The 20,637-nt window shown below is 39.1% G+C and overlaps 1 protein-coding gene across 4 annotated transcripts; it reads left to right on the top strand.

Moving 5' to 3' along the window:
• Positions 1–18,697, top strand: LOC149500508 (monocarboxylate transporter 14). 4 transcript variants are annotated; one of them, XR_016324862.1, is made up of 6 exons: positions 1–137; positions 14,099–15,263; positions 15,339–15,851; positions 16,608–16,823; positions 17,100–17,243; positions 18,390–18,697. XR_016324862.1 is itself a non-coding variant. In XM_089736235.1 (6 exons), exons 2-6 carry the CDS (start codon positions 14,136–14,138, stop codon positions 18,569–18,571), a joined length of 2,325 nt encoding a protein of 774 aa, XP_089592361.1. In that variant the 5' UTR covers positions 1–137; positions 14,099–14,135; the 3' UTR covers positions 18,572–18,697. The 4 variants fall into 4 exon arrangements, 2 of the variants coding, with proteins under 2 accessions (XP_089592361.1, XP_089592362.1); XR_016324861.1 differs by having other exon boundaries at positions 16,912–17,243; XM_089736235.1 differs by having other exon boundaries at positions 16,958–17,243.
• Positions 18,698–20,637: the final 1,940 nt, after the last annotated feature.

The raw sequence follows: 20,637 nt of genomic DNA, 5'->3' as shown, positions 1-20,637 counted from the left end.
GCCAAACGCCAAACTCAGTCCAGTCAGTTTACGCACGGATAACGAGCGCGCTAGCCGTTCAAATGAGACGAATTTAAATAAAAAGCATAGTGTACGATTCAGTGATGCGGAACGTGCTTTGTGAAATAAATTTGGAGGTTGGTTGTATTTTTATTATTCAATGTTGCTAACTGAGCTTTGTACTAGTTCTTCATTGTTAGTTTCAAAGTTAAATATGAATATGAACGTTAAATGTGAACGAATCTAGAATTTTTGTCGCACATGTTTCCGAGAAGAATGCTTTATGTGAAGAGCGCGTGGGTCACTTTCTATAAAATGTGCACCAAACTAGTGACCAAGATAAAAATCATTACGTTATACTATTCGTATAAAGCTATTATAATAAAGTCAGTGAAATTAGGTTAATCCGAAACGAGTTTTATTTATTGGTTAAAGCTGGTGTTTCGCTTGTCATGCTATTGACCCAGTAATTTTAGTAGGTACTAATCCGTCTGTTTATTTCATTGATTAACTTTGCAGTAATCTATCTCCTTTTAATATATTATATATAAAGATTAATTGCTGTTCGTTAGTCTCGCTAAAACTCGAGAACGGCTGGACCGATTTGGCTAATTTTGGTCTTGAATTATTTATGGAAGTCCAGAGAAGGTTTAAAAAGTAGATAAATATGAAAATGCTCGGAATTAAATAAAAATAATAATTTTGTTTTTCGTTTGATGTGTTCCCCGTCGGACGGATTCCTTTTGTTTGTTTTAAGGTTATTTTATACAAAAGTTTAGGTCTTTTGTTTATCAATTGAGGCACTACGAAGTCTGCCGGGTCAGCTAGTATTAAATAAAAGTGAAACGCCTATACCTATGGCATGTGGCCCTAGATGCATTATAATCTAAAAACGTACCTAATCATATTTCATTATACTTGGAAATCCAGTTAATGTAGATAATTTGAAAGAGCTATGTTTAAATATATACAATAGTCTGGAATGAATGGAACTTTATAGGCGTCGCGTCGGAGAGAAGCAAAAAAGAAACTATTTGTAATCTAGTAGGGTATACATAATGTGACCATACGTCCCGATTTGGGCGGGACAGTCCCGCTTTCGGGCATTCAATCTGTCCCGCTGTCCCCATTGAGGCCGACATACCTACCTAGTTCCGCTTTTGCAAACTGACCAAACTTTAAATTTATTTTTATTTTAGGTATTTACTTTATATTTAATATTCCATCAACATGGAGCTAGAAGTGTTTAAATGGGCTAATTTAACAAAAGAGGTACAGACTATTACATAGTACTATTTTGTGTTTAGTGCTTTGATTCTTTTTTGTGCTTTAGTGTTATTCTTTTTTCTATAAAAAAATACTTGTAAAGCTCATCCCATACCATATCTCGTCTCATTTTATTTCGTTTTCATTTCATTTCATAATATCATATTTCATATAAAAAAGCTTTCATTAAAATTAAAATAAGACTTGACTTAAAGGTCTTAGTTACCAGGTCATAAAGTCCCTTAAAAAAAACTTGTAAAGCACTAAATACTTTTTTATAATTCCGCAGACGTCCCGCTTTGATAAAAAACAAATAATTGGCAAGTTAGGTACATTACATACATACATTGTATACAATGATTATTTTAAGATGTACCTTAAGTGTATGAGTAGGTTCGCCATTATTAATTTGAAAGTATATATTACACTATTTTTATATTACAGTTATGAAATGTTTAATGTGAGTTAATAATGTAAATTATCGCCATTTTGAGCGCTAATAATTCTGTTTCGAACGTACAATACGGCTTCAGCATTCTTTCTGTATATTTTGAAATCTATTTTTATTGCTCTTAAGCCTTTGTTGTATGAAGGCGTTGAATATGCTTGATCCTAAAGGCATTTAGTGGTTATCTCAATGAGATTTAATCGCCATTACACATTCACTATGCAAGTCGTTCGGAAATATGTATTATGTACGTATTTACTTAGTAGAATTGATACCAGCCTGTCGGCTTTAATTCCGGACTTCACATCGCTAAGGTTGCGAATACTTATGCAGGGTATCCCAGAAAGAATGGATAATCCTGAAACACCTCATAATAGAGCTATTGGGGACACAAACAAAAAATATATTCTTAGTTAGTACCCAAATTAAACATAAAGAAAAAATACCAAATTTATTGACTAAAATTTAAGTTCAGATTAAATTTTATAAAAAATTACACTAGCTACTCATACGATTTCTTGGTTTTCCTTAGTATAGTCCATGTACAATATTATAACACCAAAAAGCCTACGGATTTCATTTATTTGTATCTGTTGTATATTTCAGAAACGCACAGCAGTATGGAAAATATAAACCATTTTTTTTTAAATACGTAAATTGGGGACTACCTGAAAATTTTTTGTTTTACTTTTTTTGTGTCCTCAATAGCTCTACTATGAGGTGTTTCAGGATTATCCATACTTTCTGGGACACCCTGTGTAATAATAACAATAAACTTACTGGTGGTAGGACCTCTTGTGAGTCTGCACGGGTAGGTACCACCGCCCTGCCTATTTCTGCCGTGAAGCAGTAATGCGTTTCGGTTTGAAGGGTGGGGCAGCCGTTGTGACTATACTGAGACCTTAGAACTATATCTCAAGGTGTGTGGCGCATTTACGTTGTAGATGTCTATGGGCTCCAGTAACCACTTAACACCAGGTGGGCTGTGAGCTCGTCCACAAATCTAAGCAATAAAAAAAAAAAAAAAAAAAACATCCAGACAAAGAGCGAACAAACCTGTTCATCTCATAAATATATAACAATGGATACTTGTATATAAATACGTACAACGCCAATAATTCTTGTAACAATTATTGGCCGCGTACAGAGGCGCCACAGGACTACCTATCAGAATATTAGTTAATTGCAACGTGAGTGCGTTTTATTACTCAGGTTAAATTAGTTAGAACAGTTATAAATAAATCGAACATTGAACGAATGCGTCTCGTAAATTAACTTCGTATTTTCACTTGAAAAATGCACAGATATATCGAATGTACAATCAGTATAGATTATTTATTACTCATAATTGACTACAATATTACGTTACCCTTAAGGCAATCTATTACTTATAAACAGTAACATTATTTAGTATTATTATATTTTTCAAATTTGCTGCTAAACAATAACTGTAATATTTTTTTTTTGTTGCTTTAATGGATGAAAGAGCTCACCGCCCACCTGATGGTAATGGTCACCGGAGCCCATAAATACCTACAACGTAAATGCCGCCATACCCTGGGACATGAATTCCAAGGTCTTAGTTTTTACAATACTGCGGCTCCCCCACCCTTCAAACCGAAACGCATTACTGCTTCACGGCAGAAATAGGCAGGATGGTAGTACCTACCCGTACGGACTCACAAGACGTCCTACCGCCAGTAATTAGAATTGCACAAGTTTAATTTTTATTACTCGATGAAGTTACGAAGATATTCTTCACCGCGGAATTCATTTGTGAACATTTATTAGGTACGTATTTCCTGAGAAAAAAAATCATTGTAAATGTAATAAATTTAAGTGATACTAAGTTAGGCCGAAAATATAATATCAATTAAGAGTAACCACACATTGTTTTACCGCAGGTCGGCCTATTTTGCTGCGTAGTTTTACCTATTAGGTTAATTAACAGGATGATAATTAATTACCTTGAAAGAACTGGAGACTTGGAGTTGTTACATGTCTAAAAGCTATGCAATATACAATAAACCTTAAACAACCACAACTGAAGCTCGTTAAAACTGGGGGAACTTTTATCAAAGCTACTTTTTTGTATTAGATGGACAAATTAGTTTACAGGCTAATTTTCGCCTCGTATTTCATACCTATCTACTTCTCTTCCTAATTTACGTGATAGTCTTGAATACTCAGTAGCCCGTAGACACAGTATTGATATTCTTAATACCAATGGCATCCTCGTGTGGCGACGTAAGCTGATAAAATTACCGTTTCCTTAACCAAATTACATTAATTTACTTTACGGAATGATAAATTTAATACCAATTAATGCTGAAAACGCGATAAAATTATCGTCTCACGTAATGGATGCGTAAACATACGAACTTTGCCGCCAAGACGAGGCTCGCAGACTCTGCCACGGGTTGTGGTAGCTGCAATGTACATTGTATTGCCTAGATCGGTATTGGTCAGTCTACGCGCTGTTTATTTTGATTCTCCTTGATGGGTAGACTTAGGGTTAATCTAGTCTAACCGTAGACATCACAAGGAACGAATTTTATTTCGAAATTACAACATAGGCTTGCGTTGCCGGTGGCTCGAATTAAGAAAATAAGCAACTCTTTTAGGGGACCTTCTTTTAGGGGTTCTTCTCAGGACTGTGGCTTTTTTTGGAACCGGTGGTGGAGTTAACATTGCTATTTATATTTTGACATTCAACAAGTGTGTTATACTGACATCTAAGTTGAAATAAATGATTTTGAATTTTTGAATTTTGAAATAACATCCAGGTCTATAGACTATTGCGTGTGATTGCTTCGATGCAGAAATAGGTGACATGTACCTACTTGTGCGGATCCAATACTTATAACTACATATTATTAACATATCTCCAGACTCCATATTATAAGGAAATTATCAGGGGTCGTGAACTCTGAAATTTGATGAGAAATTTATAGAAATAACACAAACTAGTCAGGTTTTTTAGATCACCAGAATACCCTGACCCATTAGCTTCTTGTTATTCAGTACTATATTCTATTCAATTATTGAAGAACGTTGTAGTCACTCTTAATTCACCGGTCAACAGTTCAAGGTAACTCCACCCCTTCGTTTCCAACTAAGCTTTGGAAAATTACCAGGCACGATATTGGACCAAAGTAATAAATTTACGGTATAGTCATTGGAACTTGATACGTTGCAAATTTTCAACTCGACCACGCGTTTGGAAGTGCATATATGAGTCGTCTATTATCAAAGGTGGCAATCTGTGCATTTGGACAAAAAAAAATTATTGATATGTCAATACAGATTGATTTGAATATAATCGTCTCCTTCAAAGAATACGGTTCAAAACCTGCATTAAATAAAGGTTAATAGTTAACCTGTTATTTATCTAAGATGTCGTTCCGAAGAGTTTTGTGACTGCCAATGGAATACAAAGTCAATAATTCGTTTTTCTGATTTACCAATCATTGTTCAAAAGTCAGATTGCCGGCTTTGTTAATAGTCTACTCATATATGAAAATTACGTTAAGTATATAGATAGATAGAGGTCTACTTAAAAAATGCGTCTTAAAAAGATTAGTTTAACCATCGAGATTATATATTATTAAACGTACGTAGTACATAATATCTCGATGAGTCTAACTGTCTGAGTTCCAAAACAAAAATCTGTTTAAAGAAAAGTCTTATACCTATATAGGTCACTTTTTTGTAACTGAATGTTGTGTGACGAAATAGTAATTTGTTTAATCGCCAGCCACTCCTAAAAATTACGGTCCCCAAACACGTGCGACTGTTTAAATTACCCACAACAATCCAGATCACGTTATTCAAACATCCGTCCGGATTTCACAATCGTAACACCTTCGTCAACAAAACAGCTTATGGGAAAACGTTGTTTTTTTTTTATGATCGAAGGGTTACTTGTGGCCCGGAGGCCTTTCCAGTTTCACCAGGACAGGTGGGCGAGCAAAGGCTCAGCCAGGAGGGGTGGGATTTGCTAACAGCTACCCGAGCACCTCCGAAGGAGACCTAACAGCTCAAGAGTAGCTGCTTCGCGAATGAATCTACTACCGGATCGGAATCGCGACCCGCTGAGAAGATCCGGCGAGAAACTCAGCGAGCTGATTCATGGGTTAGGTTGCACGGCGAACTCTTTGTCGAGTTTGACGAGTACGGTTACCGAGGTCCCTAAGCCTGCTTCTAGTGTTAGAGCTGAAGGCGTCTAAGAAATCATTGTTATACCGGGCACTATCTATACTAATATATAAATCTACAGTGGTTTTTACGGATGTTCCGTTATAACTACTGAACCATGCATCCGATTGACTTGAAACTTGGTATCCATGGAGAAAATACATGTACTTAATGGATAGGCTAATGTTTATTTGAGTGTTGGACTCCCTAATAATAAGGACAATAAATAATAATGTTAATTTTGAATGCCCAACAAAGTGTGCGAGTACGGCTAGTTTGTCTATACAAAGTTTTATCTAAGAAAGTTATGTGCCAAAGATTATACATATTTGTTTTAGCTACCACATTTTGAGTTCATGTTCAAAATCGTCAGCCAACATAAACCCTGAATATGTCTTTGAATAGGTATTTCGTACTCAGAAAAATCATTAAGAATCTGATCCGCTCGCTTGCCTTATGCCGCTATTTGACGGAGGTAGGAGTCCTGTTGCCAATATGGCTTCGATAGCGTTATGTAATACTTCAGAACAATCGCTAAATGTGAAATCCGAGAGCGCTGGATCGTCTTACCAGATTTTGCCGAACACGTAAACTGAATCGACAGCATTTTATATTTAATCAGCTGGCTTCATTGAATGTTATCGGCAATATTTGTAATGCGACTATTCGTAGAATACCTAGAATTCATTCTGTATTTATTGACGTGACAACGCCTTATAATTCGATGAAGCCGGCTGTATGCACAAAAAAACATGACTCATGCGGCGTTACGTCGCTCTGAGGCGTTCCAATTAAGGCTTGAAGTCCAAGCGAGAGCGGGCAACGTGTGACAAAGAGGCACAATCGGCCTCCGCGTTCGGCAGCGTTCGACATCTGTCTCTCTCCTACTTGAGTGATCGATGCATCCGCGTGGACAGCTGCTATACAATAATACATTTATATGTTTTCGTCAAGTATGAAGTTCAGTGAAAAGTGAATGTGGTGTCAATTGTTTATAGCAACGATAATTGCGATAATTGAAAAATGAAACCATTCCATCAGTATTTTATTATGACGTTGTCACGTTCAACTATCGTCAGTAAACCGTCTTTACAGACAACCGATTTTTTTTCTAAGATTTTAATTTGTTGTCTATATGAATATAGGCCTGAATAGATACATACAACATGGCTTCGAGACTTTCGATTACATTTTAATAACTGGTGTCCTACTCTTCAAACCGGAATTCGTTACAGCATCGCGGCATAGGTACCTACTTTCGATATCAGACACTGGTCAATTGTTATTAAGTAAAGAAATTAAAACATTCAGAAGCTTTTCTCTTTGTCATTCAGTATGTTACTGATCAAAAGATAATGAGTGCCTCTTTTTTTTTCCTTTTTAAGAAGAAAATTATAATATTTTTTTGCGACCGTAACATTACGACTTTCTTAGAATCTGATAATTCAGAGACTAGTTTTACCATAACCATTACTTGTAGTTTTAAGAGTGATAGTTATAATTACTGAATAAGATTTCGCCTTAGTTTTTCAAGGATTGCCTCCAAATATCATATTTATGGTCTCAGATAAAGTCATACTGCATACTACATACACTAAACAAATGAATAAATATAAACTTGTTTATTCAACGGCCCTTAAGTAGAATTTTTCTTTGAATTCTGGATAAAAAAAAAAAGACAAGAACGCAGAACTCCGGTGCTGAACGTCCTAAAACCAAATGACATGGGCTTGTAATGTGACACCATTTCCTGCCAGTAGCCTCGACGCGCTATTCTGGTTTCACTTTGATTGGTCAGCGAGCTAGCGGGGCTCAACCTACATGAATGCCCAACGGTCCTAGATATATATTATTTTTATTTCTTTTTTTTTTTTTAAATACATATATAATAAATATTTACTAACAATCACGCCACATTAACTGGTCCCGTGATAAGTTCGTAAAGAACTTGTGTTACAGGTACCAGATAACGGAAATAAATGTAAGATTTTTATTATACACATACATATATTTAATATACATCATTACACATTTATTATACATATAGGTATGTAATATGTTCTGCGTCGACCATGTCCCGGCGGGGCTCCGCATGTACCATCTGGCTTTGGAATGAGCGCCCTTCCAGGTGTTTCCCGAGCGCTATGATTTGTCCTTCAAACGAGGCTTGTGGAGAGTACTTAACGGTAGGCAGCGGCTTGGCTCTGCCCCTGGCATTGCTGAAGTCCAGGCGACGGAAACCACTCACCATCAGATGGGCCGTATACTCGTTTGCCTACAAGGGCCATAAAAATAAATTGGAATTGGTTTTTATGGATGTCCCGTTATAACTACTGAACCATGCATGAGATTGACTTGAAACTTGGTATCCATGTAGAAAATACATGTACTTAATGGATAGGCTAATATTTATATGAGTGTTGGACTCCCTAATCATAATGACAATAAACAATAATGTTAATTTTAAATGCCCAGAGAAGCGGGCAAGTACGGCTAGTAGTTTCATAATATTCTACGGATTTCTACGCAACATTGTTTACAGGCGCCCACTGTTTACGTTCAGAAGCTCCCCTGCGTCAGTTATTCCTATTCTTAGGATTCTACGCGCGTCGTATTATTAATAGCACGGAGACTTTCTGAAACCGAACAGTTGTGTCGGGCTCGAGGACTTAATACATATGTTGCTGTCTCAGACAAGATACCTCGAGACGGCTATTACGTGGTTTGTTTACGTCAAAATTGTCCGGCGTTACCTTGCGGATATGTAAAGAAACTATAATTCTTTATAGTACACTAGCGGACCGCTCCGGCTCCGCTCGGGTCAACAAAAATTTCAATGATATTTGACGTTGTTTTATTTTTTAGATAAAAGAACACTTATTGTGGTATAACTAAAATAGTTAGACATATGCTGTCGCGACACTTTTTGTAAATAATAATGTGTTCTACAAAGTCCTTCTGCATTAGTTTATTCTATCATCAATAGTTTTTGCAGGGCACGCCATGTAAAGAATATTTTAGGTAATTTTTTTACACCTTGGATTACATCATTGGAGTTTTAGTACGGATCCCTAATTTTTTTCAAAAAGATTGTAGCCTATGTCACTCGGAAATAGTGTAGCTTCCAAACAATGAAAGAATTTTTCAAATCAGTTCAGTAGTTTCGGAGACTATTCAATACAAACAAAAAAACAAATCTTTCCTCTTTATAATATTAGTATAGATTTGTGCAGCGCTCTATAGCTCCTATGTAATCATATAGATGGCGCTGTCAATAATGGTGACATGCATTGAATTTTTTTCCTTTCTATGCTGATAGGCTTGAGAGGCTATTTCAGCTTCGCCCTAACATGTAGGTGAGGAAAACGGAGTATTGCTAACACTGGCCCTAGTAAGAGTAGTGCTTCGCAGAATCTACCATCGGATCGGAAACGCGACCTACTGAGAAGATCCGGCGAGAAACTCAGTGGGCTGTGTCTGTGGGCTAGTTCGCTCGTCGAGCCCTTCGTCGCAAGCCACGGGTTCGACGAGGTTGGTGACCGGCATTGATATTGAAGGAGATGACATTTGCCATGTTCGGGCATATTGTTACTAAATTAAATTTGATAATTATTATAAGGAATTGAGAGTGGCGGACTTTGAATGTCGTTTCTTTGTTTTCAGAGCAACGCCATGTTTATTTCAACTTACAATTCCTAGTAAATTAAATAGAAAAAGTCTTATAGATATACAATTGAATTCATTTTTTGTTTCTTCACTAATAGTGCCGTGTTCGTGCTTGCGTTTCAGATAAAACATTGGTCAACATCAGTTATTGGCAACCTTGTCATCTAAAAGAGTCAAATATTTTTATTTATTTTATTCTTAGCATAGAAAAAGAAACACAATCATAGTTTGAATTTGTGCTGGAACTAGGTGATAAAACCTGTATCTGATATAGCAATAAGCACATATAGAAAATACACAATTAAAATTTATTCAAAGAGCCAATTTTTATAACATATGTTTTGGTTTAGTAAGAGACATTACTACGGAAACAATTACATAACAATTAAATATGGAAACATGTCGCGGCAGTTTGCCCAATCGTGCATATTCCCGAGATGAAGGTAGCTGAATATAAGCAACATAGCAATATCACGTAAAAGTAAATTACACTTAATAAACACACATTTATTTAACCGCTTAAAAGACATTACGCCGAAATCTTTTTAAAAATAGAAATAAACATCTCACGTTGGGTTACATACTATCAGTATATGTCCTCCTTTATATTTCGTGCCAGATAAATACACTGATAAGAACTAATGACAAATATCATAATTATCACATCTACGCCGACCAGGAAATGAACCGAAATCCCGTATACATTAGCCAAGTTAACTAGAATAAAAGCAATTAGACTAGAAAGACAATAGATGCGATACGAACCTTCAGCTACTTTTTTTTTGGGCAAAAAGTCAAAATTCTTACTTTATTCATTCAGAATTTGTTCAAACGTATCGGATATAGTACGGATGAATAAACAACTAGATGGACAGAAACACTTACAAAAAACTTTATTGATGACGACGACGACGACATGCTGCGTTTAACAATATATCTCCAGTGAAGAGCGTGACCGGTTTAAGGTTCATTTTTGCTTGAATTTCCATTGAGTATCTCATTTATGAATGCAAATTTCAAACTCTTCATATCTAGAGCAAGTTCCCAGAGCTACCAGACGTCACATATTTTTTGACGAACGAAATGTGGACGATTGAGTAGTGCTAGTATGTACTAAGATCGCTTGCCTACCTCCTGGCTAGTTCAGACGGCTAATTTCCACATATCAGATAATCGCACCGGTCACCGTCCTCGCCGAATCCGTCACTTGCGACGAAGGGCTCGACGAGTAATTTAACCCATAGACACAGCCCACTGAGTTTCTCACCGGATCTTCTCAGTGGGCCGCGTTTCCGATCCGGTGGTAGATTCTGCGAAGCACTGCTCTTGCTAGGGCCAGTGTTAGCAACACTCCCGGTTTGAGTCCCGTGATCTCACCTACTAGTTTGGGGAATCTAGAATGACCCCTCCAGGCTACTAGAATAGGTAGGAAAAAAAAGATAATCGATATTTTAAAAATAAAGATCGTGCATACTTTACTTATCTCACATAAAAATAGCTACGCTAGCAATAGGTCTTTAGAACAATATTCAAATGTGATGAACACCTTAGTTGTCTGTGACCATGAAAACTAAAGAATAGGAACGTTGGAAATAATATTATGACGATAATAAAAAATCCCAGATTAAACCGTCGAAGTAATTTTGAGTATGTCTTCATTTCTCTTCCGTAGCACCATGGTCATAAATAATGACACGGTGACGCCAGCACCGATGCCTAAAATAACCACGAGCCATTACCTTCGAAAAGGACTTCCTGGTTTATTAATTTATGCGTTGACAAACTGGCACGAAATATTTCTGGAGAAGAAAACTAAGGGAATTAGAAATGTCGGTTTCGATTGAAATTGTGGGACGTTTTAACGACAAAGGGAAGATCTTCCATCGAGCGGGTGATATTGCTCGGTAAACCGACGGTCCGAATGTCTTTTTTTTCTTACCTATGCAGATAGCCTTGAGAGGCTATATCAGCTTCACCTTAACATGTAGGTGAGCCCACGGGGCTCAATCCGGAGTGTCGCTAACACTGGCCCTAGCAAGAGCAGTGCTTCGCAGAATCTACCACCGGATCGGAAACACGACCCACTAAGAAGATCCGGCGAGAAACTCAGTGGGCTGTGTCTGTGGATTAATTCGCTCGTCGAGACCTTCGTCGCAAGCGACGCCGACGGGTTCGACGAGGACGGTGACTGGGGGTCCGATGTTGTTCGGAACTTGTATATATGCAAGCTTATCTTGAAAATGTCGTAAGCGAGATTCAGGCATCTGTCAAATATCTTGTGTTCTGTGATGGCTACCGCCACAAAATATTTGCAGTTCGAATTCCAACTATCATGTTCCATTCAGGGCGACTCGATCGAAGATACACCATTACTATTTTTAAAAAGGAATCTTCTTCTTCTGAGTCGGTCTCTTCATTGCTGAAGGTCGTGTCTAGCTTGAATTGTTGATGATTCGATGCATTGTGCTTCTCCACGTTTTCCTGTCCTCGGTGTTCTGTATTCCGGTCACCGTCCTCGTCGAACCCGTCGCTTGCGACGAAGGGCTCGACGAGCGAATTAACCCATAGACACAGCCCACTGAGTTTCTCGCCGGATCTTCTCAGTGGGTCGCGTTTCCGATCCGGTGGTAGATTCTGCGAAGCACTGCTCTTGCTAGGGCCAGTGTTAGCATCACTCAAGTTGCCTCTCAAGGCTATCAGCATAGGTAGGAAAAAAAACCTTCTTTATAGCCTCGGTTATTGGCAAGCCAACGAGCGTCTTTACCAGATTTAATGCTAATTTCCTCATATTTTCTTTTTGTCAACCGTCTCAAAACAGGTTGGTAATAGATCGCCGTTATTGTAGTTAATGACAATTCGAACTTGTAAATAATGATAATTCGTCTAAATTCACAACTAGTCAAACACAGTCACGCTTCTAAGTCGCTTATTCTATAAAAATATCATTTTGAAACCATTCGCACTCCACCTAAATATCCTACGTTGATGGTAGGACTTCTTGTGAGTCCGCACGGGTAGCAGAAATGGTTTCGGTTTGAAGGGTGGGGCAGCCGTTGTAACTATACTAAGACCTTAGAACTTATATCTCAAGATGGGTGGCGCATTTACGCTGTAGTTGTCTATGGGCTCCAGTAACCACTTAACTCCAGGTGGGCTGTGAGCTAGTCCACCCATCTAAGCAATAAAAAAAAAACTTTTCCAGGAGGGCAACTGCAACTGTACCGAATTTTATGACAATCGTAATAATTATTTTTTTTTTGCTCCGGAACAGTTTGTGCATTAGCCAATGTCAAGTACTAAGATTTTTATGATTCGCCGTTTTAATTATTTACAATTATAAATAATAAAAAACGTGGGAAACTGTCTATGTTGGCCATTATTAATATCAGTCTAAGTATGAATTCAATTAGCATCGTGGAACGGTATAGATAAATTAGGTTGAGAAAGTAATTTGATTAATGTAGCAATTAACTCTGAAATTGATAATATGAAGTAAAATGAAATGAAGTTGATTAATATTATGAAACATGGCATGAAATGAAATGAAAGGAGATGAGATGATATGGGATGAAATATAATCTCAGTAAAATGGCGGTCATTTTCTAAGACTTTCTCAGTTGACTTTTATGGAGGATCCCGAGAAATTACGTCCAGCGATTTTGTTTCTTTTTCCCACATTTGTGCACTTTCACAGATACTAAACAGTTAATAAACAACCGTTATTACACATTTAAACCCGAAGGAACAATAAATAGACAAAATAAAGCAAATCGCATAACTTCGCTCCTGGCATTTCCGCCAAAAAGTCCCTTCCATTTGGCTTCGAACCAGATGCTATATTTTATGTGGTGAATACGCAAAGAACTCCAATTTCGATCATTCTCAATCGTAACTCATAACACTTATTACTAAGATACTACAAATATTAATGTAGGAAAATAAAATTATGGTCCTATTATTGGACCTATTGGAACTTCTCCTGAATATATTAATTTTTTAGGCTCGAATACAGAAAAAACTAGTAGTCCCCTAAGACTGGATCTTTTTTGCCACGTAAGGCGCAGGAGTCGATCATACAGCAGTTACAGATAATCTCCTCTGAATACATTGAGTTGTTGAATGGATGGTCCGTTTGCCTTCGTAACTTAGAAAGTTCTGACTAAAACTCTCAATTTGTTGAGACCCATAGGAATCAGTCTGTTCGTGTTGGACCAATCATTAGAAGAGCTTTTGCATATAGTTTTACTGATATCCTTTCGAGAGGCGCCGATCCCTATAAAAATTTCGGCGAGTTAATTGCATAGTAGTGCCCCATATCTAATGAATACTCAACTTATTATTGCTGCTTAGTTTGTTTATAAAAGATATGCACACTTTATTTCGTTTGGAGTTGGTCTCAATGGACGGCATATTCTTAAGCACTCCTGAGTATGTTTTAAGCTACCTTTAAAACGCATCGCACACCTAAAAAAAGCCAATTAATTATTCGAAATATATTTATAAAGTGTTATTTCATTTCAGGTCTTAAGACGAGGTTGAAGATTTTATAACAAAGAAAATGATTGCCAAAGAAACTAGTGAACACGAAAACTCTTCTAAATCCAATTTACAGAACGGTAATGAAATTAATTTAGATGGAGATTCAACGCATATAGATCACGATGAACATAAAAATGAAAAAAAAGATGACACGTCTCATTACACAAAGAAAGACCCAATAGAGTCGCCAGTCGAAAGAGTAAAGTTCGTGGGTATTGATGATGATGATGATGACGACGAAGATAGTTTTTATTCCGAGGAGTCATTCCAGAAAAAACTGCCTCCTATACCTGATGGGGGCTGGGGATGGGTGGTCGTTGCCTCTGCCTTCCTCGTATCCGCCTGTGTTGATGGTCTCGCTTTTTCGTTCGGACTCCTGCACGAAGAGTTCACAAGATATTTCGAAACGACACAATCTCAAACATCATTAATAGGAAGTCTATTTATAGCTACTCCACTGTTAGCCGGGCCAATAGCTAGCGCTATAGTAGACAGATTCGGGTGCAGAGTGATGACTATTATTGCCGGATTACTATCGACGATAGGATTTTTGTTAGCAGCGATTAGTAATTCAGTGTTGATGTTATCTTTAACATTTGGTCTTCTCAGTGGCCTGGCCATGAGCATTCTCTACGTTACATCAGTAGTGGCTGTAGCGTTTTGGTTTGACAAAAGAAGGAACCTCGCCGTTTCACTGGCTTTGTGTGGAATGGGTTTCGGGACGGTGATTTATTCGCCGCTTACTCATTATTTTCTCCAAGTTTACGATTGGAGGAACACCGTAGTGCTACTTGCCGGTACATTATTGAATATGTGCGTTTGTGGTGCGCTGATGAGAAACCCTGAGTGGTTGGAAATTAAACAGAGAAGAGAGCGCAGGGTTGCTAAGGCGCGGTCGAAAAAGTCGTCAAGTGTCGCTTCATTGTCGTCGAGGTCTTTCGGAGAGGATTCGGAGTATCTGGGAGCGGAAGAATTGAAATCTCTGTTGCAGAGCGGCCAAAGTCCTGAATACATATTGGCGACGTTAGCGACAAGTATAGTCGAAGCTGAAAAATTGGAAGCCACGACTATGATGAACGCCGAACAAACATTCAAGAGAAATTATTCAGCGATACATTTGCCTACATTCATATTGCAGAACGAAATGGTAAGTTTAAAATCTGATAATCAATTTAAATATTATTGATCATTTCTCTCTGTTAACGTCTATTGTGTTGATAAGGTCCCGTCAGAAGTAATTGAAAAATTAATGGAAAACAAGAACCTATACAACATTGTCTTACAAAATTACCCAGATTCTATAACACGAAGGAAATCCGAGCTCAATGTTAATGTAGAAACTCCATCTACGAACATTGTTACAGAACCAGCGAAACAACGCGTTGAGATAAAAGTTAAAAAACCTAAACATACACAAACAGAAAACGACAAGCTTGAAGAAAAGAAAACTGTAGAAAGAAAGAAAAGTGTCGAAGTCAAAACGAAAATTCAGGGAACAGATGAAAATGCGAAAAGTAAAACTAATAAAGATTCGAAGTTACACGCGCAGCCTAGTTGGCTATGGCAAATCTCCACCGATCATCAGTACCTGCGAGACATGCCTTTGTATAGAAAAAAAATTATGCACCGCGGAGCCATGCTGAGTATTCCTAGATACAGACTGAGAGCGTCCTCTTTACCGGACATGTACAGGAACTCCATGTGGTCTTTTGAATCTGACTCGGATGATGAAATGGTAAGTCCTTAACAGTAAAATCTTGGCACGCCTTCGTTGCGGCAGTTAGGATAGACGGCCTCGGACGGACTCGTTGGCAGTTTGGTGTTAACACGGCTACATACCCCGGGAGTGCTTCCACCTACCTTGTGACTTCAGTTTTTTTTTTATGGCTTAGATGGGTGGACGAGCTCACAGCCCACCTGGTGTTAAGTGGTTACTGGAGCTCATTGACATCTACAACGTAAATGCGTCACCCACCTTGAGATATAACTTTTAAGGTCTCAGTATAGTTACAACGGCTGCCCCACCCTTTAGACCGAAACGCATTACTGCTTCACGGCAGAAATAGGCAGGGTGGTGGTACCCAACCGCGCGGACTCACAAGAGGTCCTACCACCAGTAAAGATCGAAGTCCCAGTTATGATAAAGGCCATGCCATTTCCCAAACCGGCTGCTTCACATCTCAAACATGTTTCGCAAACGTACTTTTAAAAGATTGACTTTTTATAGCTTTGATTTCATAACGTGTGCGAAGCGCGTCTGACACTGAAGAATGCAAATGCTTTTTTTTTCTAAAATACACTGTCAAAAAATTAAAAGACTTATTCGTGCCAAAAATCTGACAACAGACAACGAAGATAAAATACCGTATCTTTGTTGTACTTAATTAAGTTTGGTTGTGTTTTAAACTCTGTCTAAGACTCTTAAAGCTGCTTTCCCAACTGCTCCGCTCCAAAAGCTTCCGCTCGTACAAAATTGCACCGGCATTTACAGGAATGGTACCACCGATTTTGGCAATCGACCAAAAACATGTTCGACTTGAGAATGCTGATGGAGCTACATTTCTTCTTGTTAAATTTGTCGTCAATGATACTGTCCGTGTGGTTCATCGTGCCGTACTTCTTCCTCAACTCTTACATGAAAGATTATAACGTCGAAGGCGGCGCTACTATGATCAGCATCATTGGAGTCGCCAGCAGCATTGGAATCGTAAGTACCTAGGCTGTATCTTGGATGGAACCAGCTCGTATCGTAGTTAAACGCTCGCATGACCTTCAAGGCTGGTGTTTCGTTCTAGAATGAATTGCTCAGAACACCGAAGTTCTCCTCAACCCATTGTTTAGGTAGCCCTCGGCTGGACTGGTGATCAACCGTGGGTCAACGTCACCAAAACCTACGCAATTTGCCTCATCGTCTGCGGTGTGTCCGTTGCCGCGTACCCCCTCTTCATCACCAACTATTGGATGCTATCCGTCATCTCCGCAGTCTTTGGGGTCACCTTCGCCAGCACGTATTCGTACACTCCAGCCATTCTAATGGAGCTGCTGCCGGTCGAGAACTTTACTGTGGGGTACGGCCTCATCCTGCTCAACGAAGGGATCGGTCACCTCATAGGACCACCGATCGGAGGTAAATCTGTTTTGCTTCTGTAAACTATTACATTGATAATGATAAAATTTCTCCTTCTGAATTTCGATAGAAAGGATAGGAAAATTGGCATAGTCGAATCATTCGATACAAATGCGTATGTAATTGCTATATCACGTCTATACGGATCCATCGAATCTACTAACTAGCATTAGATACCTTCACCTTTAGCACTGGGTGTAGATCCGGTCACCGTCCTCGCCGAACCTGCCGCTCGCGACGAAGGGCTCGACGAGTAAATTAACCCATAGACACAGCCCACTGAGTTTATCGCTGGACCTTTTCAGTGGGTCGCGTTTCCAATCCGGTGGTAAATTCTGCGAAGTACTGCCCTCGCTAGGGCCAATTTTAGCAACACTCCGGTTTGAGCCCCGTGAGCTCACCTACACGTCAAGGAGAAGCTTTTTTTTTTTTTTGGTTGCCCATGTAGGCAGACGGGCATACGGCCCACCTGATGGTGAGTGGTTACCGTCGCCCATGGACTTCAGCAATGCCAGGGGCAGAGCCAAGCCGCTGCCTACAGCCGAGCCGCTACCTACGAGGCCTCTCAGGCTATCAGCATAGGTACGGAAAAAAAACAAAAAAAAACTGTTTGCAGGCTAAGTAACCCGGTTACCGTACTACTGACGTGCATCCTAACCCATACATCAGCTCGTTGAGTTTCTCGCCGGATCTTCTCAGCGGGCCGCGATTCCGATCCGGTAGTAAATTCATTCACGAAGCAGCTACTCTTGAGTTGTTAGGTCTTTTTTGGAAGCGCTCGGGCAGCTGTTGTCAAATTCCACCCCTCCTGGCTGAGCTTGTACTCGCCCACCTGTTCTGGTGAAACTGGAAAGGCGTCAATGCCACAGTAATCCTTCCGTCATAAAAAAAAAAATATATTTATGTAATATGTAACTATTTTCCTCGGTAAACATATTTGACGACTTGATCTTACTATGTATATGTTAAGCCTATGTTAAGAAAACGTAATATAATAATGAAATTAACGCTTGTTTGTGTCTGTACGTCGTTTATAATTAAGGCAGGCAGATCAGGGAACGAAAAGTCTGCACGTGTGCACGTGGACCCACTTCGATAATACCGCCGACTTGAACATTGGTCAATAGTAAAACATTGTTATTGTAGGGCTCCTCTACGACTTGACCGGAACCTGGGATCTCACGTTCTACATGGGCGGTCTGTGGATAGTCATCTCGGGGCTGTGCGTGGGGCTCGTGGACTTCACCAGAAACCGGCAGATGTGCGGAAGCGCTCCTCTGCTGAAGGAAGCTGCCGCTTCGGATGGAGACGACAGCTCCGAAGAGTGACCAGGAAATCCCGAGCCTAATCTTGCTTCATTAAAAAAAACGATACGAATTGATTTTAGGTCGTTTTCAGTAACTTAATTAGCGAATAACTTAATATAGTGAAATTAAATTGTAATACTTCATAGAGATCAGCGTTTTATTTTCATTTATACCTTGTTCTGGCGATGGTGGTGGTGGTATTAAATGCGCGAACAGGCTCTCGTTTTACCTAGTGTGATCACCGACCATGGACATCACGACATGCCCCACCTATATTGAAACTTAAGGAAGCGAAGTCCTTATTGAATTGTGTGCGTCATCTTTCAAGTGGACCCACGCAATAATCGCGACTTATAATAGGCGTTATCACCACTAATTACGGAAATTCATATTATATGTATTTGATTTTTATTATTATTATTTTTTTTTTTTTATTGCTTAGATGGGTGGACTAGCTCACAGCCCACCTGGTCTTGAGTGGTTACTGGAACCCATAGACATCTACAACATAAATGTGCCCACCTTGAGATATAAGTTCTAAGATCTCAGAATTGTTACAACGGCTGCCCCACCCTTCAAACCAAAGCGCATTACTGCTTCACGGCAGAAATAGGCAGGCCGGTGGTACCTACCCGCGCGGACTCACGCGAAGTCCTACGATATTTTAATGTTTGTGGGGCCTGTGTTCCATTTCCGCTACACCTTGTAGATACGATTGAAGCGCCCGTACCCGCTCCGCTTATGATAGTGAAACCACACCCTGGGACTATACGTTAAGTACACACAGTACCACAGCGATTATTTTAGAATCCAAGTTTTAGATCATGGAACAGGTTTCCTTAATGATGGGGATAACTACATTTTGTTATAGCTTAGTTCTGCAACTGATTGTGAGTAGCATTGTAGCCAAATTAACATCTTGAAAAGTAAAGTTTATTTCTACATTGTAATATCAAATGTAGTATGTGGAATGCTAGAAATATTTTCATGACCTTGATATTTTTTCTGTGACATTTTAGGTCAGCGATCGATAAATCATACCTACGTTGATAAGATAAATTCCAAACAGCGAAACTAAAATTGAATGTATTTTTATTGATATACAGAAATTGACAGGTCATCCGATGGTCTGTGATAACTCGAAGCTATGAGATATTATAGTGTTCTCAAACAACTCAGGATTGGCAGTCTGTCGCTAACTAACTGTCATGGCAATAATAATGTGATATACTATTTTGATGGAAGAACTAATGAACGGTCCCATGGCTGCACGGTCTTCTTCTTCCACTGCTGAACATAGGGCTTCCCTAAGCCTCGCCACAAAGATCGGTCCCGCGCTGCCTGCACCCAGCGGATCCCCGCGGACCTCACCGCGAAATCACAGGTGGTAGGACCTCTTGTGATTCCGCGCGGGTAGGTACCACCACCCTGCCTATTTCTGTAGTGAAGCAGTAATGCGTTTCGGTTTGAAGGGTGGGGCAGCCGTTGTAACTATACTGAGACTTTAGAACTTGTATCTCAAGGTGGGTGGCGCATTTACGTTGTAGATGTCAATGGGCTCCAGTAACCACTTAACATCAGGTGGGCTGTGAGCTCGTTCACCCATCTAAGCAATAAAAAAAACCTCAATAGGTCCTACGCACGCTACATGTTCCTGTCATCCGGCCTCAATTTAGGATTCCCGTGTGTTATCGGTTAGAGACTGATAAACATACTCATATATGTTTAAATATATATTATAATGTAGATAATAAACACCCAGACAAACCTCAAACAAACCTGTTCATCATAGTTGTTGAGCGCGTGTGTCTACGCATACGGAGATTTATCCGACAAATATAGGCCATTGTCATAGATTATACACTTAATATATTCGAGAGTCATTGTGTGAGAGCAAGCAAGTGTTTCACTCATCTATCCCTCGTATTTAACAATAATGATTGCCCATTGCGGGAATCGAACCCACGACTCTCGGCGCTACAGTTAGGGCTGCTTACTACTGGAGTATCGAGTCAACCTTTAATATGTTATAAAATTGATTTTGACAAAAGCCAGGTACCTATTGTTTTTATTTAATCCTTTCCTCA

Source organism: Bombyx mandarina, chromosome 21 (assembly GCF_030267445.1).
Source record: "Bombyx mandarina strain Sakado chromosome 21, ASM3026744v2".
Lineage (NCBI taxonomy): Eukaryota > Metazoa > Arthropoda > Insecta > Lepidoptera > Bombycidae > Bombyx > Bombyx mandarina.
The sequence above is the reverse complement of the archived record's forward strand: the minus strand, read 5'-3'. Positions and strand labels throughout refer to the sequence as shown.